The sequence below is a fragment of the Heloderma suspectum genome, chromosome 5, assembly GCF_057233095.1.
Source record: "Heloderma suspectum isolate Gila_16-S chromosome 5, 16-S_ref, whole genome shotgun sequence".
Classification (NCBI taxonomy): Eukaryota; Metazoa; Chordata; class Lepidosauria; order Squamata; family Helodermatidae; genus Heloderma; species Heloderma suspectum.
In genome coordinates, this window is record NC_139462.1 from 138,455,001 (window position 1) to 138,480,738 (window position 25,738).

At 42.4% G+C, this 25,738-nt stretch overlaps 1 protein-coding gene across 2 annotated transcripts; it reads right to left on the minus strand.

The window, feature by feature from the left end:
• Positions 1 to 2,086: 2,086 nt before the first annotated feature.
• Positions 2,087 to 25,085, minus strand: ZNF830 (zinc finger protein 830). Of its 2 annotated transcripts, none has more exons than XM_084857563.1 (10): positions 24,899 to 25,085; positions 22,854 to 22,953; positions 16,800 to 16,917; positions 14,399 to 14,432; positions 13,429 to 13,679; positions 11,868 to 11,958; positions 11,316 to 11,379; positions 7,439 to 7,519; positions 5,965 to 6,041; positions 2,087 to 2,486 (listed from the first exon to the last, which is right to left on the minus strand). In XM_084857563.1, exons 1-10 carry the CDS (start codon positions 25,036 to 25,038, stop codon positions 2,303 to 2,305), a joined length of 1,140 nt encoding a protein of 379 aa, XP_084713689.1. In that variant the 5' UTR covers positions 25,039 to 25,085; the 3' UTR covers positions 2,087 to 2,302. The 2 variants fall into 2 exon arrangements, with proteins under 2 accessions (XP_084713689.1, XP_084713690.1); XM_084857564.1 differs by having other exon boundaries at positions 22,854 to 22,949; positions 24,895 to 25,085.
• Positions 25,086 to 25,738: the final 653 nt, after the last annotated feature.

Here is a 25,738-nt window from a genome sequence, read left to right on the forward strand (position 1 = left end):
GCACTATTTTTAGTATCTTGTGTCATTTCTGTACTCTGTAGACTTTTCTCTCTCCTCCTTAGTACCTTTGCACTAAATTTTGTCACTGTAACCAATTGTAGAACTGCCATTATTACAAACGATTTGCACTTAACCAAATGCTATCCTTGTTTGCATATACTGAAGTGGGGGTGGGGAATGGAAATACTGTCTCGGTACTTCGGGTATTTAATAGCTCTTGAAACATGCTGTAAAACTGTTTGGAACTATAACTGTTTTTTATAACCCAAGTAAAGAAATGTGAGAAACTGCTTGAATTGAAATACTCTTCTATACTGGCTGTACTCTCAAGTGTTGTTCTTTAACGGTGAGAAGTTCTTTTGTCCTTTGCTCCCCCCCATCCTTTTTATTTTTGTTCTCCCCTGATTTTTGTTCCTGCATTTCAGGCTCTCTTCAGAAGTAACTGGCCTCGGGGCTCTGTAATCTGTCCCAGCACGCTCTAGGGGCTTGAGCTGCCTGACAGGACTTTTCCAAAGCCCCGTGAAACAATGCTTTCTATGGACTAATCTACAGAGGAAATGGCCATTTCTAACTTTATTATTCTGAGATCTCAAAATAAATACTTTTACTCTTTAAGCAACTGTGCTTCCTAACTCCTGTGTTGCTGTCATTACTAGTCCGGTTTAATAGTCTTGAAGCTCAACAAGATACAGCAAAGGATTATTCTTATTTTTATTTTTGTAGATGTTCATGCTCTGGCTAGTTTGTACAAAGCATGGACTGTTGGTGTTCTAAACCTCTATATATTCAGTATAAACTTTATAAACTAAATAAGATGTTTTTATAAATAAAAAAATCCTGAATTTAAAAACAACATCATAGCCTTGTGGATACATACAGCTGTTGCTATTTTTAACTTTGTAACTAAGATATTGACCAAATACTATTTTTGTGACTTGTCACCAATGAGTTGAGACCTATGGCTTATTTTGCATTAACAATTAAAGGTTTGACATAATTGCAATTAGGCCTGGGTGCTTATTGGGGGAAAAAAGCATTACAATCTCATAACATCATAAGAATAGATTCACTTACCTCCTGCATGATAGCTTTGGGAACTTCCATGGTCCATTACCCAGCAAAGGTAATACAGAAATAGAAACTGCCTTTTTGAATACGATATTGTGTGTGCAGAAGCTTGTTGGATCTTGGGAGGGCTGTGAGAGATTCCCATATCCAAGATGGCACCCTCATGAGCCTAAGATAAGTTAAGGGAGTTAATAGAAGGGAGTTCCCCCTCCCCTTGCATTTCATTCCACATTGCTCAAGAGACACCCTAAGCCTCCAGAGACTTTGGGTACACAGGTGGCTGCAGAGAGGAAGAAAGAACTTTCCGTCTGTGAACTTCCAAGCACTAAAACTGACCGCAGCATCTACACCACAGTAAAATCGTGTATTACTGAAGTGTGCATTCCAAATACTTTAGGTTAGTGTGATCCGTGGTAATATGTCCAAGGAGAAAAAACTTAATCTTTATTTTTGCCAAACTAAGCATTTTAGTTCTGATGTTGCTATTATCACTACATTCAATTTATCCTGAGAACAAGTTTGGATTTAATATCCAAACTTCCTTTAAAATGCAGTAGTTACTGGTATGCAGGCTGGGGAATATTTACAAGCATGAGCAGACATCTTACTTTACAATGCAATCCTATACAGGTCTACTCAAAAGTAATTCTAATTGTGTTCAATGGGGCTTACTCCTGTGTAGAACTGCAGCATAAATCATCCATTTATCCCACAGCCTGCACAACAGTAACAATTAAATTTTCAAGGCAGTTTGGGAACTCTATTCAGACTAAATCAATTTCTTCTATAACACAAGCTCAAATTAAGTGCCACAAAATTATGCAATAGGCATTTCTCATCTTCTCTCAAACCAAATGCCCATAATTCAAAGCCTGTCTTTAACCAACTTCTAAACACCCTTGGCTGACACTTGCTTATGTGTTCACCTGTCCTCAAGGAAAACACACACTTTGCTGGGTATTAAAAAGGTACCGCTGCTACAGAACAAAAAGCAAAATATTTGATGTGGACTTCAATAGGAAATCTACAGTAGTCTTTATAAAAAGATTTTACAATGTACAACTTTACAATGTACAAGCCTTTTCTATTCCTAAACCTATAAACACATTTTACAATTGATTTTAACATCCGCAGGATTAAAAGCGTTCAGATGGTACATGATAAATAAAACAGTGGTAATTGTTGTCTTTTATCAATACCACAGATCAACAGGTTAATTCTCCACTCCAGGCAGCTACAACAAAGTTCCCTTTGCCCTCCAATCTTGAGAGAGCAAGTCCTGCAACTCCCCTTCATCATCACTACCAACATCTTCATCCTCCTTCGCCTGTGCGGCTCTTAGCCTCATGGCTTCCTTCAGTTGATCTTTCATTGTATCCTGGCGGTCTCGTAGGTGTTCAACACGACGGAAACATTCACTAGGGCAAAATAAAAATCATTAGTTTGCTTTCTTTCCCCACCTTAATTGGTTTGTACCAGAGTGAAAAGCTGAAAATGTGTCTGAAATTCACATCTTTCAACAGACCCATTTCATGTGTTATTTTACACCTTTGGAAGAACAATTATGACTTCTCAGAAACAGCATGAACTGTCAATTCAAGCTGATGACATTGCTAAAAGAAACCCTGAGTACCCATAATTTAATGTGTTTTTAAACACATAGAGACTCACACTCTTGCCTCCCAGTACTTTTCAAATGGCTTTATTTGTCCTTTGGGGGAGAAAATGTTATTTAAAGAAAGCCTGACAGCTGCATTGAGACCAATTAGTTGCCAGTTTAGGTGGTGATGTCCAGATTATCTACCTTCAGGAAAGGAACATTTTCCATATTGAACTTTCTTCCAAGGACCTCCTGCACAGAAGGCCTGAGCATAGCAAAGGCCACTGAGGCATGTTTCAGGGCATGCACTCAGTCCCTTCAGTGTTCTGGGCTGGCCTGCTGCACACCACCATGACCCTGTATCAACTGCATGCATGCTCAAAACACACCCAGTACTCTCACCTCTGTCTTGCACACTGCTGGAAATGTGGTTGGCCTGTTTTTCAAGGAAACATATCCACCATAAATTATCTTCTCACTGAAGAACTAATATAGACTTCTAAGGAACATCAAACCTCCCCAGAACAATGTAAAAGCTACAGATGTTAGACAAGTGCTACAGAATAATGGAAAAATAGACTTATTCTACAATACTGGCATCTCATTTTTTAATGCTTTATCCTCAAAAAATGACTACACAGAAACAAATCTATTTTCTATTACTCAGAACAATGCTTGCCTAAATTCAGCCATTAATGCTTACTTGAATACAGTTCCGTTCAGATTGGCACTTCTGAGCCAAACACAGAAAGCATGAGAACAATTTAATACTTGCATGTATCTCAGTAAAAGGCTATTCACAAATACATGAAGCACTGAAGGAACAGAAAACCGCAAATATCACTGAGTTGATTCCTAAAACTGTTATGGTACAAAAATGTCAGCATCACTGTCAAAGCCAAAGTAAATTATAGTTGCCAGCTCTGGAAAAATAAAGGATGCCCAGAACATTAAGACTGTCATGACCAAGCTGAGTGAGCTTTGCCACTACACAACAGAAAACTATTAAGTAATTCATTCACCAACCATTGTAGAGGCCAGAGGGCATGCATACAGGTTGTGGCTGTTTTCTGACTACCCTAGATTTTTTGATAGATTGGAACTTCAAGGATATAGTTCCATATTGCTAATTTTAGTTACTTTAAAAAGACAACAATTCCAACTTGTATTCCAAGGAAGTCAACCACTTTCATGGTCTCCAGAATTTTGTTTTAGAATATGGTGGACAAATAGATTAAACTGGAACTTCTAGGAAGAAGCAGTAAGCCTGAAGAGATCTCAAAAACTTCCCCATTCCCAAACCTCTCATATTCTTGCTTCCACTCAAGCACTATAGGAGTCACCAGTAGAGGAAGAAGGTGGTGTAATGGGGAACTCCAGTGTTGAGGAACAAAGCATGCATGCAAGCTATACCAATACCAGGAGGTCCCCTGGTTGCTCTACACGTTGTATACTTGGAGGAGAAGCTTACTGCATTATTGCTTGGGGCCCTCCAAATATGGTGCCCTCCAGATGTTTTGGACTACCACTCCCAGCATTTCTGGTTTGTTGGCCATGCTGGCTGAGGCTGATGGGAGTTGAAATCCCAAACATCTGGAGGACATCAGGTTGGGGAAGGCTGGCTTAAGGCTTCTGCTTACCCTGTGGACAAGATAAGAGGGGTAAGATTAAAAAAAGTTGTCACTAAGTGAAACGTGTCGGGTAAATACAGCTTTATCACATTTGGCACGACAAAATTGTTTCAATTTGATCTAGAAACTCATTGCTTTTTTGTCAGAGCTAGTTATGGAAACAAGCTGCACCCAAAAATAAACACAGAAGCTTGTTTTAACCTTCCTTTCACTCTCTCCTCTTGCTATCCCACAAGCTAACCAAAAGGTCTGGAATTGACAAGTGTCTTAAAGTGATGCAGCGTTCTGAAGTGTTCTTGTACAAAATGGGATTTTTAAAAATATCTAATAGAACTTTAACATGATGGGTTGTATCCAATGTTAGTCCTACTTAGATTAGATCATTGAAATTAATGGGACTTAGTCATGACTAACAAGTCCCATTCATTTCAATGGGCATACTCTAAGCAGGACTAACCTTGGATATGACCCAGTGTGCCAAATACTACTCTGATCTTAGATTCTTTGAGAGGCGAGTGTATGAATGCTTGGGCCTACCTACAAATTCCATCAGTTCATTCCATACTACCATGGCTGAGAGAGAGGGAGGGAGGGAGGGAGGGAGGGAGGGAGAGTGTGTGTGTGTGTGTGTGTGTGTGTGTGAGAGAGAGAGAGAGAGAGAGAGAGCGCCTGAGCGCAAACAACATAGATATGGAAAGTACAAGGAGGCCTCAAAGCTGCAGAATGTGATAGGTGGCTGCAGAATTCAGTTTCCTAACAATCTCTTTTTTCCTTCAACCCCCCTCCCCACTTACCTACCCGCCCACACACTTCTAGCCCTTATTATTGCAAAGAGATGCTTGAAAATGCGTGGCGAATGCTTGTTGAAATCTCAGAAGCAAAAGGAGCCAGGAGATTAGGTTTCCATGTCCTGTATAGCTTTGTGTCCTTCCTCATGACCAGCAAGCACAGAATAGTAAAAGTTGCAAAATTGTGCAGATTTGCTTAATATATACTCATTGCAGAATTTGTGTTTCTTGAGCATACATGTGTGTGTCTCCTGGGCACTTTTGGTTTCTTTCTCAGCACAGCATACATGACCTTGTGTATCAAGGGTGGGAAACCTTTGGCCGTCAAAATGTTGCTGGACTACAACTCCCGCCATCCCAAGCCAGAATTGCCAATGGTCAAGGATGACAAAAGCTGTCATTCAACACCACCTGGAAGAACACAGGTTCCACATCCCTGCTGTAAATATTCATTACGTATCAAGAAGTGATTATACATGTAACCTCACCTCACTCTATAAAAGAGACCTGCCTGGGCTTAGTCAGCATATCTATGGAAATTATTGCAGCCCTCTAGCTCATGTTAAATGTCCAGTGTAGCCCTCTGTGGGTTGCACTAGTTTAAAATTCCACCCTGGGAATTTTATTGAAGGGGAGGGTATAAAACCCTCAAATAAATAAAAATAAAAATAAAATCTTTAAATTCCTCATATTTTATTGAGCAACTCTGCCTGCATCTAGTATTTTAAGCATGTAAAACAGATATAGGCAAAAACCATACAAACATACATTGGCCAGATCAAAGACATGATGCATGTTTTTGATCAGGTTATGCCACTGCCAAATTATGTTAAACAGTTTTGTGGGCGGTACTATTCTCAAATAGCCATCTACTTACATCTGCTCATCAATTTCTCCAATCTGACGGTCAAGTCGCCCTTCTTCATCTTCTTCAGCCACTATAGCTTCTGAAATCTAACTCAGAAAAAGTTAGTAATTTTTTTAAAAGGAGCTGTTTTAGAATCTGAGGCCACTTCTCAGTAGACTCTTAGACTACAGAGAACTACACCAGTGGGCCAGTAAAGAGAGAAGGGTTTCTTTCTCTTCCCTTCAGTTAGAAAATTGGGAGCTAGCTCCTGGAAGCAGCTTTTACCTTCCTGAGCCTTAAGTGCAGTTAAGGGATAGGACAGCATCAATGTTAAAAACTGCAGTTAAGACTAACCATGTTCTCCACTTAGCTAGAATGTAGGCAAATGCAAACCCTGGCTAGTCTTAACCACGCTTAAAACAGGGTAGGGTGAGAGGACTCATTTCTGGGGAGGGAGTATATACACCTGCAGCTTGCTCTTATTATCTTTAACTGTAATTAAGAAAAAGCCAGCTTGTGAGCCAAGATAGTACATTTTGAAACCCAACAAAACCGAGCATCAACATCTACATTCTACAATATTTTACAATGCTTTGGTAATATGTACACTGTGATGATGAATTTAGGAATTCTGTTTAGAATGTATTAAGCATTACTTCTGATTTTCAAAATATATTTTAACCTGTTATTTCTTTCAGCATATACTTTCTCAAAGTTGAGTGTCTTGGAGATGCCATGCACCCAGTGGTCAACATGTAACCAAGAAGAGCCCTTGAACATCAGTAATGTTCATAAAATGTCTCCACTACTGATCTTATATGAACATCTGCCGTGTTTATAGCACTGAGTGCATTTCAGAATAGGACGACTGCTCTACAATATTCTCCCAACAATTCATTTATGGGAAGTTTTCTGCAATACCAGAATTGCGGCCAACTGAAGTTGTCAGCCAATCACCTGCAGCTTAATTTTTTTTAAAAGCAGTCCATGGGCAAACCACAGATCTAGCCAACAGCAGATGTGGCAAGGCAAATCTCCTAGCAAATAAAATCACATAAAGGAATGTTAAATCCAACTCAAAGATATAAACACTATGAGTAAAATAACAGACTTACAATTCTGGTACATGCTTTTATCAAATAAAAGGCCCCAGAGTTTAAACAAATGAGAAACTGACAAAAACGTTCAGTGACAGACAATCTAGCATTAGAGTATACACACTGCATTCCTTCTATACAAGATACACGGACAGAATTGAAACAAGCAAACCGCCGAAGGACTAGCCTTCATCATTACAATTGTTTGTGTGTAGTGTCATGTGTTACTAAAACCTCTTCTGTGTTCAAAGAGGGAGAAGACACTCAGACTGCAGTTTACAAAATGAATTTAACTGATAACGCAAGGCAATCAAGTTAGCCAATGAAATGTAATGTCACCCTGCCAAGTTCCACTTGTGCATTTAGAGGCTTTTGCTAGCAATTCAAACCAGGAGGCACCAACTTACTGTATTGACTTGTCGCATGGCTTTCTGGAATTCATCCCATTCTTTGTCCATCTGATCCTTTGGAGCATCAACCTTTCGCACCTAAGAAACAAGAAAGCTGCTGTGTTCGTGGAGGGCTGCACTCCTATTTCTTACCAACAATTTAAAGTCTACAATTGGTTTCATATCTATTTCATGCGGCAGGCAAAGGAGAATTTGGTTGCCAAATTGCTGATGCTTCAGAGCAAACAACTCATCTAGGCAACTCACAGCTACATTCAAAGGGGTGGGGGGACTACATTCCAGATTATACGCTACTAAGTCTGTGTATAGTACATTGAGGGACTATAGAGGAAGCTGGCTACAGATTTCAGATGTTATGAATGAACTGACATTTCTAGTAGTGTGAGGACTTACTATTCTAAATACCAAGGTATATGGAACTTATGAACCATCAGCATCCAGGCATCACAGGAATTTGCAGCATTGATCCCTTCAGCAATAACTACCTTAACTACTTGGCTCTTAAGCTGGGGTACTACAAATCTTCTGGTCTTATTATGCATGTCATTTGAAGTATGCTTAATAGTTAACTGCATTTGCAAGATTTAGCTAAAATTCAGGAGACTGAAGTGGGATGAAGGCACATCTTGCTGGCATTAGGGAGAAACAGCCTCTGAGTGACTGAAGGAGAAAAACCCCAGAATCTCCTTCAAATAAGGTGCTCAACTAGCTCCATAAAACTACAAGAGGGCACATTAAGAGTTGCAAAGAGAGGAAGGAGAAGGAATTTCATCTTCACTGTGTGCTAGACGGAAGGAAATGCAGTTGTTTCTGCCAAAAATGTATAAATATTGCAAAGCAACAGGAGATGTATTCCTTCTTAATGCAGTAAAGGCAAAGGTGTCCCCAACCAGTCGTGTCCGACTCTAGGGTGCGGTGCTCATCCCCGTTTCTAAGCCGAAGAGCCAGCGCTGTCCAAAGACGCTTCCGTGGTCATGTGGCCGGCATGACTGAACACCGAGGTGCACGGAACGCTGTTACCTTTCCCGCCGAGGCGGTACCTATTTATCTACTTGCAATTTCTTGCTTTCGAACTGCTAGGTTGGCAGAAGCTGGGACTGAAGACAGGAGCTCACTCCGTCATGCAGCACTCGGGTCTCGAACTGCTGTCCTGCCGACCTTCCAGGCTGCAGTTCAGCGTCTTAACCACTAAGCCACCGCGGTCCCCCTCTTAATGCAGTAGCAGAATATTAATAATTCTGAATATTTATAAAGCACTTTAGAGTGTTCCAAACCACCTCGCACACAGTCTCTGGAAGACACGGTCCACATTACATCCATTGTACAGATGGCAGAGGGAGGGGGGAGAGGGGGAGAGAGAGAGAGAGAGCAAGGAAGCAAGCAGTTTGCCTATGCCATCCAGTGTGTTCATGGCTGGAGGCAGATCTCAGGGGCTTCCATGACTCACAGCTCACACTTGGCCACTGCACGAGCTATCTGATGTTGTCAGGAGCACAGCACTCTGCCAGAGAGCCCCTTTACCCTTTGATAGGCTTGCAATCAGCCCAAGTCTCAGGACAGAGCCAGCTTTTCCAGTCCGTTTCCCCCTCATTCCCTTTACTGCCCCCTCCCCTGCTTACACCTCCAAGCATGCTGCATAGGAGGTGGAGGAAGGGGCAGACAAAACAACTCGGGGACAAGTGTGAGAAGCTACAGCTGCCCTGTCTCTGGTTCCACCAACAGATCTAAAGGTAAAGCATAAGCATCTGGCTTGCAACTGAGCAACCCTCATTTTCTTGAAAGCTGAAACAAGACAGGCAGCTGTCCCTTCCATGGCTACAGGATACTTCAGGCTAAGTAATGCAATGATTCTAGCTTTGTTTTGTATATTTGTTTTTCCCCCCAGAAGTGAGGCACATTTTTTTCATCTACGAGCAAGTTATATATGTTCTTTAGTTCTAAATGATTACTTGTGCTACAATATAACAATATGTAAAGTATTTCAAAGTAACTTAACACTATATATATATATATATATATATATATATTTCATTAGTCATATATTAATTTTATTCATTGTGATCGTTTCTAACATGATTAGATTTAATACTTTTTACTGTGTCTGCCTTTTTTAACTTATTACGTATCTGACAATAAAAGTTAACAAAAAGATTTCTCTTCACGTTTGATAAGTAACTTAAATAGCTGTTCCCCAGATTTTCCCCAAATCAAATAGATTTTCCAATCTTTGGAAGATTGCTTCCAAAGCATTTGTCCCTTCAACATTCAGAGACAAGTTCAAAAGACAGGCAGCACTTATAAGCAGATTCTAAATGCCAGACCTTGCATTCAAGCTCTTTTGGAGCTTGAATGCAAGCACTCTGACACAGACACAGCAAGGAAAAACAGAGGGAACCATCCAGCAGGAAGTTCTCCTATGCAAGCTCCATTGAATGGAAACTTCAGAAGATCATGAGCTCCAAGACAGACACAATAAACAAAACGAAGAGTGCCACTGTGCTTTTGCAGAGTTTCCATCCAGTTCAACGGGGCATGAGAAGCAGAACACCCCTCTGGATTTTGCCCACAAAACCTTGCTGGATATCTCTCCCAGCCAGTTATGCATTAGCTGTTCTACACATTTTGGAGAACAGGGGTGGGCAACTTGTGGCCCTACAACTCCCATTGGCCCTAACCAACATAAGTGGTGAGGGAGGATGGGAGCTGTAGTCCAAAACATCTGGAGGGCCAAAAGTTGCCACCCATGATGTAGAATGAGGTATTAGCCACTAGCTTGGCCAGTGTGGAAGTGGAACATTTTTAGTTCTTTTCAAGTAAAAAGCTCTACACAAGCTAGCACATCAGGCAGTCTATTCTAAAGCTCTTCCCTGATGTGCTAGTTTGTTCTTTACAGACAAGGAGTTTCTTTTAATGTGGGTACACATTAAACAATGCAACCCCCTACTTGCAGAATGAAGTGGTACAGTCCAGAATTCTGACACTTCATTCTGCACACTGTATATATTGTTTTTTACATACAATCTAGACAGTGTTTTGTATCCACTGTTAGTCCTTAGAGTAGAAGTCATGACTAACAAGTCCCATTCATTTCAATGGGTCTTCTCTAAGTAGGACTAACACTGGATACAACCCTATGTTTCCAAAATGCAGCTACTCTGGCTGAAAAGTGACCACTGAGGGGACTCACAGGAAGAACACCAGTCCTTACTTCGTAACATATGAGGATGAGGAACGTTTCCGGAGTTGAGGCCACCAGCACTTACCAAAGCATTTGCCAAGGGCAATATGGCAATTATAAGTCAAGAGACTCGATAATAAGTGTTTATTTACCTTAAGAATTCAAAAGCAAAGTGTGTTTCCTCATTAAGAAGGGAGATTGACAAATTACCCTAAGACGTTATCTGTCTTTATTCTATACTGGCATTTCCTACCAGTCTTTTCTATTAAGCCAACACCTTCTGCTACCCCCAGAACCTCAGCTGGCAGAATCTAGTACTTGATGGAAGAACCATCACAGTTCAGATAGCTTTTCAATAGCTAGCAGAGTCACTTTAAAGGGTTTACATTACTATGCGCTCTCATTTGTCAACAAACCCACAGGCAGAACCACTGGAAAGCCCGAATGAATGTGAGGGAGAGAAAGATACTCTGGCTAGCAGTATCCATTACTTTTGTTTAAATATGTCACAGAAGACATTTCCAGAAAATCAGTTACTAATGGTTACACAGAACTTCTGTAGTTTTACTACATCATTTACTGAGAGACCTCAAGAAGCATTTAAATGATTGCAAAAATCTGTTACTCAGCTACTACAATCTGACCTAGCTCGATTAATTCCTCAAAGAATTTAAGTCTGAAACAAATCATACTTGCCTTTGCATCCACTTCAGGATCATCAAAAAATCCTTCTGGCAAGGCCTCTGCGGTGTTTTCTCTCCTGAAATGTTAAGGTGATGGCTAATGCCTACTGTATTGGTTGTAATCCCTTCAAAATAGTATAACAGCAGATGAAATGTTTGCACTAAGAACAGAATGAGTAATGCCATCTAGGGTGTTTTTCAGGCGGAAGGGGAAGCATCACGGAGCCACCTTACAAAGTAATAATATTAATTAACAGTTTAATTACCCCAAGCCGCTGAGATTCATTAAAGATTAACAAAACAGCTACAAGATACCATTCCCAAGCTTTAATATGTAAATGTCCTTTTAAAAAATACTGCCAGTGCTGTTTAAATTAGATGTATCTCAGACTGGGCCTTAAAAAACAACAACCAATATACTAGATGCATTGAGGATCATTGATTACATGAGAACCCACACATTTAACTCTTTTAGTCAGCAAAACAATACAGATTAAAGTACTATTATCTAGGATCTATGGAAGAAGACAAATGCAAGTCTTAACCTTTCCACTGGTTATTTTACCTTTCCACAACCTTTTCTTGTACTTCTGCTTTCTGTATATAACCAGAATGGGAGACTAGAGGTGTGGCTAAACCTTTTTTTTCCAAATGGCCTGCAAAACACAGAGACATGCTTAGAAATAAAGAAAACTAGTACTGCCTGACTACTATGCTTAATATTTGAAAACCCCAAACTCCTAAAATGGATATATTAAGTATAAGCAGTGCAGAAAAGAGGGAGAGAGATAAATGGAGACAAGTCAATGAAGTTGCTCGGCGGTAGGTTCAGTACCAGAAAAGGAAATACTTCACCCAAAGCATAACTTACAGAACTCACTACCACTAAGATCAAAATCCAATGCCCACTCAATGTTAGTGTAAGCCCCACTGCATCCAGTGATCTTCTATCTAAGTAAATATGCACAGGACCAGACTCTGTTAGCAATGACTACTAGCTTAAATGGCTTATAAAAGACTGGACAAATTCATGAGGCCAGGTCTATCAAAAGCTATTAGCTATGACCATTAAAAGGAACCTCCATGCAAGATACCTCAGAGTACTAGAAGGTGGTGACAAGCAGGGACTGGCATCGTCATGCCCTACTTAGGAGCATCTTACACAAGCATTTGGCTGGCCACTGTTGGAAACAGACTTCTGGACTAGACCGTGGGTCTGATCCAGCAAGGTAGTTCTTACGTTCTTAATACATAACCAGCAACATGGATATGCAATTACCTTTTAAACACCTGAAACTATAGGTATGTCAACATAAGAGACAGATGGTATAAAAGCAGCAAGTTATGTTACTACCATCAATAGCGAATAATTTCTCACTGTCATTTTATTTATTTAAATTATGTGCCGCCCAACTGGTAGATGCCCCTGAGGTAGTTTACAGTCATAAAAAGAGAAAATAGACCATCCACCAAAACAATAAAGACAACATAGAGCTTTGACTATTGGGCAGTATAGAAATTTAATACATAAATAAAATATCAAAACATTAAAAACGTTAAACAGCCAGCAGTAAAGTAAATAATCAGAGCAACAGATTAAAGATGAACTGCTTGCTGGAAGAGGAAGGTCTTACCTTGACATCCAAATGTATATATGAGGACGCCAGGTAGATCTCCCTGGGAACAACATTCGACAGATTTGTGCAGGGAGGGGGGCACTACAGAGAGGGCTCTTTCCCTGGTGGCCCCCGTCGCACTATTCTGGGCAGTCACATCCAGAGAAGAGCCTCCGAAGAGGACCTTAGTGATCAGGCAGGAATATACGGGAGAAGGCACTCCTTCAGGCAGACTGGTCCTAAGCTGTTTAGGGCTTTAAAGATCAGGACCAACGCTTTGAATCAGGCTACACATACATTTGGAATGTGTAGCCATCTAATAAGCACATATAATACAAGGAGAGTGACAAATATTTCATAGTAACTAAAGTCATAAGAAGGAGAGTGATGCTATTTCCCCCAGATAAATGAAAATTAAGCCAAATATCTGATTTGCATCATGTTAGAGGGAACCCGAGGTTTTTTGACACAGCATAAAAGACAGAGACAGACAGTGTGTCCCAAAGTTACCTGATGGTAAAGCAGCAGCACTTTCTCCTTTTTGAGAGGAGACTGTAGTTGCTGTACTCTGAACTGAGGATGGCGGAGGAAGTTGGGTGTTATTGTCTTTTATTTCTTTTGCTATCTCTTGTGCTTCTTCCTCCTCCTCCTCCTCTTCCTCCTCTTCATAGTCTCCTAGTAATAAGCTGCCACTTGAAGATTTTGAAGAGAGTCTTTCTGCTTGCGCTTGTTCGTTTTTGCCAAAGAAATCTGCTGGCAACCTAAGAAAATGGAGACAGACAATACTTTAAAAATTCAATCATAATATAAGCCAGAATCCCAGCAACTACTTCAGGCACACCCAATGCAATTTTGACTTTACCCCTGAATAGGAGACACCCCACTGCCAACCCCGCAGCTCTGAAAGAGGATTGCAATGAGGCAAGGAGCACAGAACCAGTCACACAGTGCTTTGAATCCAGGCCATAATGTCTAAACATCCAATGTTTCTCTGTGACAATTTCTCAGCTCTAATATCAACCTACCCTGCAACCCCAATACTAACCTACCCTGGAAGGATTACTCAGAATGAAAGTGAAAAACTTTGAACACTCTTAAGGTAAAATATAAATGCACTTCACTTCCAACCACAAAATCTTACATACGATTATGGAACAATATCCAGAAATGAGCTACACCGCTCTGAAATCTGTAGATGTAAGCAGTTTATAAATACTCATTTCTAAATAAATATATGAATTGCCTGTGGTGGTTGTGTCCACGTGCTGAGCTGCTTGTAAACAGGAGCTCAGCTTGAGATCATGTTTGCAGTAGAATGGAAGCAATGCTGCAAGCCACTGCATGTGAACAACTTGTTACGTGAACATTCAAACCAGCCCCTGTTTGAAATTACATACTGAATGGAGAAGGCAACATTCTTACCTACGGAAAAAGGGGGGGGGGGGATGCAGAAAGAAAGCTGACAAAAAATCCAGCTTACCCAGATGAGACAGTTTGTGGATGGTCACTAGAATCTGAAAAACAGACATTCATCAGAGTAGTGTCAAATTTACAACAAATTTACAAAGACAGATTTCACACCTAACAATATCCTCAGATGGGATGGCCCATTAAGCATCTTTGGCCATCATAGATAGAGTGGCGTCCTCATAAAGAGAATGGAGGCATTGACTGCACAATTTTGCATTTTGTGCAACTCATTATAAGGTATTTCTACCTCTGTGTTGGGTACCCAGGTTTATACCAACAGATAGTTCCACAGCAGCTAAAATACCTTGAATATACCATGCAGATCAGCTTCCCCCATTTCTGCTCTACCTCCATCCACATTAATGGAATGCAAGAGCTTTGCCAGATGCTATGTAGCCTGTTATTGTAGTCCTACTGAACGGAATAATTGAATGGAATAATGTATTGTGGTCAGTGACCAGTACACGCAAACAAAATGCACAAAATTTGCAACACTCTCCAAATAACACAGGTAGAGAGAACTGAGCAAAGTAAACCATCAACTTGAGATTAAACAGAACTGTAATTAAGGGTGCAATCCTATGCGTATTTAGACAGAAAAAAGTCCTACAACTCTTGAGCTGTAGGACTTCTTTCTGTCTAAACACATAGGATTGCGCCCTAAATCAAGTAGATGTTAAATCCTAGATTTAGAAAAGACTAACATCTTCATTTCATTAAAATTAATAACTAGGTGGTCAATACTTCAGATATGGAAAAAACCCACTACAGATGATACAATCTGTACCTTGATTGCAACAACAGAACTGAGCCTTCAGCATACAACAGTAATAGCACCCATACTGAAGCTAGTTTGGGGGCATGGGAGTCAGCTAATTCCAGTGAAGCTAAATCATGAATAAATCAATTAAATCAGGGGAGGACAACCTCTGGCTGTCCCCAAGCCCTGACCCCTGGCCTGGAGAACTGTGGAGGAGACAGGGGAGAGCAATCCTCATGTTATCTCTGATCCAATGGGAGAGCAAGTGGCAAAAGGGCAATGCACTTGTTATCTCCAATCAGAGAATGGAGATAACATAGAGATTCCACAGACTTGGCCAGGGCTTGCAGCCCTGGCTCCTGCAAGCACTGGCCAAATCTCTTTCCCCATGCAGAGGGATAGGCACAGAGAAAAAACGTGGGTGGGGATAGGACAGATAACATTCTAGGAGGAGGTGGGACTTCAGGGCAAGGCCCTGTCCCCTTGACATCATCCGGTGCATTGGCTTAGTCCAGGGGGGCAATTTGGCCTCCAGACTAAAAGAGGTTGCCCGCCCCAAATTAAATAAAGTAGCTGCCAATACACAACCTTGCCTTACTTCTCAACTACAGGAAATGCGTTTAGATAATTTCCTCCATGGAACCATATCTAACTTGCAAAAAAGTCACAGAATGTAATTTTTCAATCAAAAAGAAAAGTCTCTTTGCTACAGAAGAATTTTTTTACCTTCTCCCATAACAGTACTCTAGCAATAAAACCAAAAGCAGCTTTAAGATCAATAAATGCAGCAAGTTATTTCTGACCAGGACCCCAGGAACATTTTTCAGCTAGATGGGCTAACTACGCAATGATCTAGCACAAATCGCCTGTTCATTTCCAAATATGCTCCTAGTATACCCAATATATTCAGTTAACCAAGACGCAAGGGCTTTTTTTAAACTGATGGGCCACATTTTCTTTTACGGTGACAGACAATAACTAGACATGTCAGACCTTGCTCCCTTTTCAAGTATCATGCCCATAAGCACCTGCAATTGACTTTTAAGAGAGGCACAATGCTCATCAAGCCATCTCTTATCCTAAACCACTCCTGACTTTCACTTTATACCAGACTTTAACCTTATTGTTAATTCCTTCAGGAGCCATTTTGTTAAAATGCTCACACCTTAAATATAGCGCACAGATCAGCATCACCCATTCCTGCCCTGCTTTCATCCACATACACGGACTGCAAAAGCTTTGCAAGACTCCATGTATGGCAATACAGGCTATTAGCAACGTGATACTAAGTCACTGTGTTGCTTCAGTGCAACATCCCAGTCAGCTTCTGATGCTGCCCCAACATTCAGGCTGTCATGATTGTGGTGTAACTACTACTTTGTGACTACTGTTTTGCTGGCGTAGCAACCTATAGTATCAGGCCTTAAAGTATGTCTTAAATAGATGGTTTGGACATAAGTGAGTTGCTTTAGGGCCCATTGAAACCAGTGTGAAAAGTCATGTCATAACAAGTTCCATCGATATCAAATGATCTTAAGTGCAACTAATTTAGTCTGGATCCAACCCATGAAGTGGTATTTCCGTCATGACTTTAAAACGTATCAGAATATTTCAAGTTACAGCACAGCAAGCACGATGTAACTTTCCATACCTTTCACTTTCTTCAGTTCTGGGAGTTCAGTGTTTGTAGTTTTCCTTTTGAGAGAAGATGAGGTGTTAGGAATGGGGCCTGGTACTGATTGTTTAAGATCTTTTAATTGTTCAAGTTTCTGGGGGGAAAAATTAAAACCAGCAGATGAACACCTGTGCTCTATTCACAAAGATTAAAGTACTACTACACAAGAGTTTAAAAAAAATAATAAAGTAGCATATTTTTCATAAAGAAGTATTACAAGAGAAGTAAAGACAAATATCACTATTTTTATAAAAATTAGGCTGTAATCCTATACACATTTACCTGGGAGTAAGACCCAGTAGACTTGCATAGGATTATGCTGTAATACTATATAGAATATAAAGCAAGTCTACATTTTCTGCTATAATCACCCTTTTAGGCAAATATTTTTAATTACAAAATTTGACAAAGTCAAAATCACTTCTAATTTATAAGAGCATAGAGTTTCAAGTACACAATAGCGACTGGGTTTGCATGATCGCTCTGGCTCATCGTGGCTTATTTAAGCCATGATGAGCTGCTGCGCCCACAGGCACCATCCTGAATATTCAAGCCGTGGCCACAGCTTATCTGAACGCAGGGACCTTGAGTTATGCCTGGGGTGAACAACTCTTGCAGAACCCATGGCCTGTTTTAAGGTTATGTGATGGTTGTTTATGTGAGGGTTAAATAATCCATGGTCCTTGGGTTTGGACAAAATGACAAGGCATAGTTGCAGCTTGAATATTCAAAATGGCCACCAGCACGTGCTGGAACCCACCGTGGCTTAAATAAGCCACAATGCGCTATTTGATCAAGCAGACTGGCCGACTGTTACACTGCAAAAGCATATCAATGTGAAAGTCTGTCAATTTCAGTTTCTGTACTGGTAAATTGATGATCTCGGGCATTGTCCCTTCCAAATAAAAGGGAATAAAACAAGTACTAGAGCATTGACAATGGGTTGGATCCAGATTTAGTCATACTTAGAGTAGACCAGTCAATCATTGGGACTCAAGTTAGTCATAACTAACTATAGAGTTAGTTATTGATTCCAATAGGTCTACTCAAAGTATGAATAAATTTGAACTAACCCCAGAGGATTAGCGTTTTTAAAAATGGGACCACAACATTTAATTTCTTTACTGTGCCCTTATACATTTCCTTTGTAGCCATCTGCTATGCTCTGCGCTAGATGGACTGTTGGCCACTTAACCAAGAAGACTTGCTTTTTGCATACTTGAATGTTCCCTTAGGCCGGCCAGAGACAGGCAGTTCCAAATGTTTTGGGCTACAAGTACAGCAAGATCCAACCTGCATGGCCAATGTGTGTTGCCCCTGCAGTGGGCACTGAACTCTTAGATTAGAAGTGCCAAGATAGTGATACATCAGACTCAAAGGTTTACTTACAAGGAGTACTTTATTGGGTAACTTACAGCGCATAGGCATACCCTGTGGCTGGATCAGACAGCTTCTCTGAACCACGAGCCATTGGGTCAAATGGGTTTTATACAATACATGTCAGCAATGAGGCAGCATGACACTAGCAAGAGCCCCTAGCATTCATTCCCAGCATCAGCTAGAAGTGTTCGGTTCTCAAGCACAGCCACCTGTAAACAAACTTCGCTTCCCAGGCAGAGTGCTTGATAAGGCTTTCTACTCATTAGTAAGGAATGCACTGAGAAGGCTGTTATTGGCCTTTTGACTCATCTGCACATGCTCAAAGGCTTACTAGCATTGGAATTGCACCAATAATGAACTTAAGCAAGCATTATGGATCTCTAGACCCCTCTAACACTACAAATGACTTGGCTACGCTTCTGGGGCCAATACATTCCACTCTCAGATGATCAAAGGCCGATAACAGTCTGCCTTGCCACTTGATGACCAGGGGGTTGACATCTACTTCAATGTATACTTTAAATGCGATAGCCATATACGCAAGCACACAAAGCTAAAAAGCTGCCAATAACAGTCGGAATTATTGCAACCACTCGCTTCCACCACCACCCCCGATTCCTTGAAACCACTCTGAAATCAGGTCAGAAAGGGATGCGCCTTCTAGCTGATGTATTTTCTCACTTTGCTTGTATGTAACAGCCCAGAGGTGGGCTATTTCCTCCCCCCACCCCCGTTTGGGAAGAGAAATCTTTCTCTCTCTCTCTCTCTCTCTCTTTCTGACCTGCCAGTCTTGCAGATCCTGTTTCAAACTTTCTACATAAAACTGTCTGTGCCATACACCAACTTCAACCCTTGACTTTTCTTCTCCGCAAGTTAGGTTGTTTGCCTTCATCTCAACAGAAACTCACTTACTCAAACCTTTCTGCTTTACACTAGTCCCAACGACGCACATTTGGGATAGGCTCTTTTTCGCCTTCTAGTCACATTTTCTTATCTTAAAGAACTCTAACATTATTGTGGCTACTCTACCCCCAGGTAATAAGCTCCAGGCATAATCAACTGCTTCTAATTTACCCTGGAGACAACCACGGCCACGCTTTTTCTCTACAAATGTTCTTTCTCTGTGCCTCTTTCCTCTTCCCTCTTCTTCTTTGCCTTTTTTCTCTTCTTTCCTCTGCTTTGTCTACCACTTTCTCTTCTCTCTTCACACTTTCCTTGACCCTCTCTCTGTCCTTGTAACTCTGAAGGCCCTGTCCCGGGTAGTACTAACATCAAACCACTGGGAGCTACACTTAGTGTCATTCGGAGTTGCAACTGACTGTAAAAACATTTAGAAGTCTTACATAGTAGTTAACAAATCATAAAATACACACAAACTTTCATTGAAATTTAACACCATGACTCAAAAACATTTCTTGCATGGTGAGGCATGATGGAGCAGATCCAGCAATCATATTGCTCCTCTAGGCTGCGTGGTCAGGGCCCATCAAAATCACGGGAAGGGCATACTCACACACACAAAGAGTTCTAGGCCACCATTTTTGCATCAGCAACTCCATGCCGCATGAGTTCTGGCAGAGGGAAGTCCAAAAGTCATGGATCAAACTCAGCCTGCTGTACATGGAGCTGGCTACAAACACACAGACACACAATCCATAGCAATGAGAGTTCAAGGCTATGAAAAGCCTCACGATACTTTCCATGGCAAGTCTCTGACAATCCAAAGTTCCAGTCCATGTGCAGAGTGTCTCTAAAAAGCCCAGACAATGATGGATCCAAACAAAGAAGGCTTTGGACAATAAAGACGAGATGTTTCCAGCAAAGGCTCCTTGACTCTGCATCAGTTCAAAGGGGAAGGTGTGACCATACACCCTTTCCAGATCCCTCCACAGACAAGGGCCTTTAGCCTTTGAGCAAGGCTTCTGACCAACAGAGAGGCATGGCTCAGCTCTCTAGCTGTGACGCTTCAACTTGGGCAACCTTTCTCTAAATCTTACTCTACTTCTGCCAGGTTCTCACCATACATCTTTTAGCCTCCCTCTCCCTCTCTAGGCTAAACTAGCAGCAGCTAGGGAGTTGGGTGACTCCCCCTGGCTCCGCTCTGACATTAAAAACTGAATAGGCCTAAACTCTTCTAGGCTACTTCTAACTAAATCTTGGCTATAACTTACAAGGCCTCACTTCATTACTGATACTGGGCCTTGACATTATTTTTGCTCTCATAACATTTATTTATTCTAAAAACTTACTCTTTCCCCCACACACACTTTCTCAGCTTGGTTGCTCAGAGATTGCAGAGGGGAAGCGACTGTCCAACTAGGGAGCTTGTAAACACATTGCCAGAGCTTCTGAGCTTTCAATGAGTCTACTTAGAAATCCCAATTTAAGCTATTTCAAACACATTAAAAACAAAACCATCTCTTTTGCAAGGAGGAAAGGAGATCTAATTGGCTATGATCCCCTCCCCTTTGCAACAGTAAACTTACAATTACAGGGCAGTTTTGAACTGCACAGCTCTTAATAATAACAGAACAATTGTGCTTTTAAACACTTCTTAAACAAGGAGTAAGCTTTTGGGACTTTCTATCACTAGACAGACTAGCCAGAGATTCACAACATGACACCCCCCTCTCTTCTTCTTCCTCAACCTGGCACACAGCAACAAAGTGCCAAACAGGGAGGTGCGGGTCACTTCATACTTGCTTTCTTTACAAGGCCATTAATTTTCTTTGGGAGGTGGCGGGGTAATTTGCAGGGCTTCAAAGTAAAGCTTCACAGTTTGTATTTGTAAAATCCCAAACTCGAAACAGGACATGATGAGATACAGGGCAGTCAAATCTTTGCCTTGTCAGAGGCGACAAATGACTTAGGTCAGCTTTTTTTGCTGGGGTCTCAAACAGGAAAACAGTCTTAGTTTCCACTTGTAACATCACTGACAGTGTCAGCCAGCCGGCTACACAGATCTCACTGTTTTTTGAGGACAGCTACTCCAATATCTTCTTTTCTTCTCAATCAGGTTGGGTCTCCCACCTTACACAGTTTGTTGAAGCTTCCAGGAGCATGGTAGTAGCATTTTCTCGATCTCTTCAGCACACACATTCAGGCAGTCCAACACTGGACACATAAATCAGTGAGATTTCTTTATTGCAGGGAATCCCACGGCAAAAGCTTAATGGTTACAAGTTTCAGAAATCATATAGCTGATGGTCAGTAGCTACAGGCTCTTTAAAATTCTAGCGCAGTTCAAAGTTAAACACTGTTACCTTGACAGAGATCTTCAACGTGGTCTTTCCTGCCTTGGGACCATCCTCTGGCGTGCTTTCTGCTCTAAACGGGGGTCTAGCCCGTGCTCTGGGGGCACTGATTCTTCACCTATACTCCGTTCTGTGCCTTCATCTTCAGGGTCTTCATTTTCAGTTTCCACTTCTTAGGGATTTCATCCCAATCAGGTGAAGTAATGATGTGGCACACCTTGGAATGCTATGGGCAATTCTTCTTCCGCGCTCGGTGTATCAGTCTAACGGCTACTCCTTCGGCTTCATGCTCCCACACCTCGTTAGAGGCCAGGCTGTCCTGCAACGTTTCTCTAATCAACAGCCTCAAATCTTCTTCTTTCAGCTCGGCCTTGAGCTTTTCTGCTGTTTCTTCTCTATATTCTGAATCCTTCTGCCCAACAGCTCCTAAAGCTGTCAGCAATAACCGTGCTAGAGGTCCTGCACACTGCTTCTCTTTACCTGACCACTTTCCCAGCTGCAGAGATTCTAACACAGTTTCCAGACCCACTGGGGTGCAGTCCTCTTCGACCTCTGGCCATGCAATCGGGCCACTCAGAACCGCCAATTGCTTTGCGGCTGGACCCCACAGCTTCAACTGTGGACAGTCCAGGAGTCAGTTTAACACGCCGACCCCCCGATCCTCCTTCCCTTTGAATCTGAACATAGCAGCATCATTGGCACCCTGCTTGCTGCACCAAACATGTCGCCCCTGCAGTGGGCGTTGAACTCTTAGGTTAGAAGTGCCAAGATAGTGATACATTAGACTCAAAGGTTTACTTACAAGGAGTACTTTATTGGGTAACTTACAGCACACAGGCATACCCAATGGTTGGATCAGACAGCTTCTCTGAACCACGAGTCGTTGGGTCAAAAGGGTTTTATACAATACATGTCAGCAATGAGGCAGCATGACACTAGCAAGAGCCCCTAGCATTCATTCCCAGCATCAGCTAGAAGTGTTCGGTTCTCAAGCACAGCCACCTGTAAACAAACTTCGCTTCCCAGGCAGAGTGCTTGATAAGGCTTTCTACTCATTAGTAAGGAATGCACAGAGAAGGCTGTTATCGGCCTTTTGACTCATCTGCACATGCTCAGAGGCTTACTAGCATTGGAATTGCACCAATAATGAACTTAAGCAAGCATTATGGATCTCTAGTCCCCTCTAATACTACAAATGATTTGGCTACGCTCCTGGGGCCAATACACAATGTTAGGAATTATGAGAGTTGCAGCCCAAATCATCTCGAGGATACGATAATAAAAGCTATATAGTTTAGCTAAAAATATTATTAATAAAGAACTACAGTTACTCTTATTCTTGCAACATGATACATAAGACACACAGTAACCACAAAATATCAGATTTGCCTCTTACCTCCTTGTGCTGCTTCCCAAGAGCATGTGTTTGCCACAACAGTTCACTCTTCACAGACACATTACACAGAGAGCAGCTTAAATTCCCCAAACTGTTATATGTGGAACACGCAGTTAAGGAAATATAAAAACAATCCACCTCTCAAAACTGCAATTTTGAGCTATAATACTCTTTGAACACTATTTTGACAGTGTAAACACATAACACAGGCTTTTTTTTTAAAAAAGGACTAAAATACATTAAAGGCACAATCCTATGGGGATAGTCGGCCGCCTCTGAACTCGGAGGTGGCCGACTATCCAATGCAGGACAGGCAGAGTATGGAGGGGATCTTCTCCACTGAGCTCCGTTCTCCCTGCATTTGCAGCTAGAGGGCCAATTTCAGCTGTCTAGACAGGGTAACTCAGTAGTGGGGGGGGGAGCCAGAAGACGCATAGGAAGCATTGTACCAGCGCTTCCGCAATCCTCTCCCCTCCCTGCCTCCAGGAATGCCCCCTTTTCGGGTGCTCTGACCTGCTCTTCTGAGCATAGAGCTGGGGACGAACCACATCTCCTACAAGGCGGTGGGGGAGGGGGAGGGGAGTCAGATTTCTGGAAACCAACCTCAGAGCACCAACCAAAAAATCCTATGGCCATCTAGACACTGTCTAGCAACCATAGGATTGCACCCAAAGCCATTTTATAGCTTAAAAAAGAAAAGTAAAAAATACAACATATTTCAGGTGCTAAATATTTTTCACTGAGCTTCTGATGGGACACGGATCCATATGCTTAAAGAGATCTGGAATTGTAACAATCACTCTTCTACATACACTTAAAAAAAAAAAGCTTTATGTTCTACTTGAGATATTTCCTGCAGCTCAAAACCTCATACTACAAAAACAAGTTGTTGGCCTAATAAAGATGTATCACTTTACCTACTATACCTTTCACTTCGACAAACAGAGCAGCAGTACTAGAAAACACAGCCAGCCTTTCAACAAGATTTGGCAGCTTCAGTGAGGGCGGAGGAAGGAGGAGAGACGAGGCTGCAGTGACAAGGCTGCAGTTTCATCACAGCAATGGGGACCAATGTCAAATGCAGACAACTGCAGAAATCCCCTCTTCACTCACATGTAGGTTTGCCACCAGGTGCCTCTGGAGACTCCTTCCTAAGTAGTTTTACCATCACCAGTCAGCGTCAAAGGTAAGAAAGCTGACCACCTCCTGAGAGCCCACATCCCAGCAGGGGCCCGCTGGCAAGAGGCCCACTGACAGCAGCCCCTTAGAGTTGCTTCTCTTCACCACTGCATCCTGCTTGTTCACCTGCCTCTCGCTCTGCCCCAGACGAGGTAGTGAAAAGCAACAGCAGCAGATGCCACTGCCTACTTCCTCACTGGCTCCCTGCCTGTCAAGCAAGCAGTAGCAATGATTAGAAAGAGGATAAGGAGCAATAACGACAGTAAGAAGGTAGACTCACAGAGGAAGGGGGCCGTTGAGGGTGTGTTGCCCAAAGGCCCTCAAAAAGCTGGATCCACCCCCATCATCTTCCCCAGTCTTGCCCTATACAGCACACCATGAACTCTGCTTCCTACAACAAAACAGCAAAGGCCAGCAAAAGGGCTAAGGAAGGAACCCGAAGATGCAATGGCTCTTTCATCGGAAGTGTTTTGCAAGCACAGCCCAGACTCGGGTTTAGCACACACCCTCATGAGACATGGGTTGGCTTACACTGTAAGCTCCTCGGCCGCCCGTTTGCTTTTATTCAGGAGGCTTCTGAGCCCATTTTCTACAAAATGTCCAAAGTGACCTACAAGGGTTTATTTATAGCGCCTGGTCCACGGACGGAACAGCAACGCTTACTAGTCCAGAGGGCAGTCATGCTTATCCCACAGCAAGATGCAGAAGGGGCGAGGACCTGACGGTAGGGAAAGAAGCGGGGAGGAATTAGCTTCGGGAGCTGCGCTAGTTCCCGAAGCGCAGGAATTCGCCCCGCGCCCTGACAAGCACAAGACGACACGCCGAGAGAAGCGGGGAGAGACCCGGGCAAGGGCGGCGCAGGATATCTGGCGAAGGGCGAGTCGACTTTCTTCTTCCCCGCCGCCGTCTCGCGCTGCTTCAACCGCATCAGCCGCCGCAGCTCCTCCTGCCCCACGGCAGCAGCAGGCGGCCGCCGCGGCTTCCCCGTCGAACCCGAGGTTGCCATGATAGCGGGAGGGAAGGGCCCTCACGCTTGCCTCGCCCGACTTCTCTGTCGAGACGGCGGGCGCGCTCACTATTGCGCCAGGAAAGCTGCGGGCGCAGACATTTTGCGTCAGGTTATAGTCCCCTAGACACCAGCTGTGACGTCTCCCTCACTCCTATCCAGAGAAGGGGGCGGGAAAACATGGTGCTCGCTTTCCAGAAACCGTAGAGATAGGAATCCTTAGAGTGGCGCTCGAATTGTCCGTAGACAGAACCTCCTGGTTCCTTTGGGCGCTATTTTACTTCGCCATCTCCAGGACGGAGGTGAAACCTGCCCATGCGAAATGAAGAAATCCAGGATTTTAGCGTTGCTAAGAAGCATGTCAACCCAAAGGGAGGCGCAGCGGTGAAAAGGTGAGAGGACTCCTGCTTTAGCTTAGGTCTTGTTTCGTGTGGAAAATGTCATTTTTTTTAAAGAAAGTGAATAGCTGTGCCAATGGCAATTCATGTCTTATGTAACTTTTACACCACCTTACCTGTCTCCTGAGAAACCTGTACGAGGGTCAAGAAGCAACAGTAAGAACCAGACATGGAACAACCGAGTGGTTCAAAATTGGGAAGGAGTACGACAAGGCTGCATATTGTCACCCTGCTTATTTAACTTATATGCAGAGTACATCATGAGAAATGCCGGGTTGGATGAATCAGAGGTCGGAATTAAG

Excerpts from the sequence above, each read along its gene's own strand:
- ZNF830 (XM_084857563.1), bottom strand. The coding sequence starts at position 25,038 with ATGGCAACCTCGGGTTCGACGGGGAAGCCGCGGCGGCCGCCTGCTGCT. Across the intron at positions 22,954-24,898 it reads GTCGACTCGCCCTTCGCCAG|ATATAACAGTTTGGGGAATT; the intron begins ATATCCTGCGCC and ends TGCGTGTTCCAC. Across the intron at positions 16,918-22,853 it reads TTGGGAAGCAGCACAAGGAG|AAACTTGAACAATTAAAAGA; the intron begins GTAAGAGGCAAA and ends TTTTCCCCCCAG.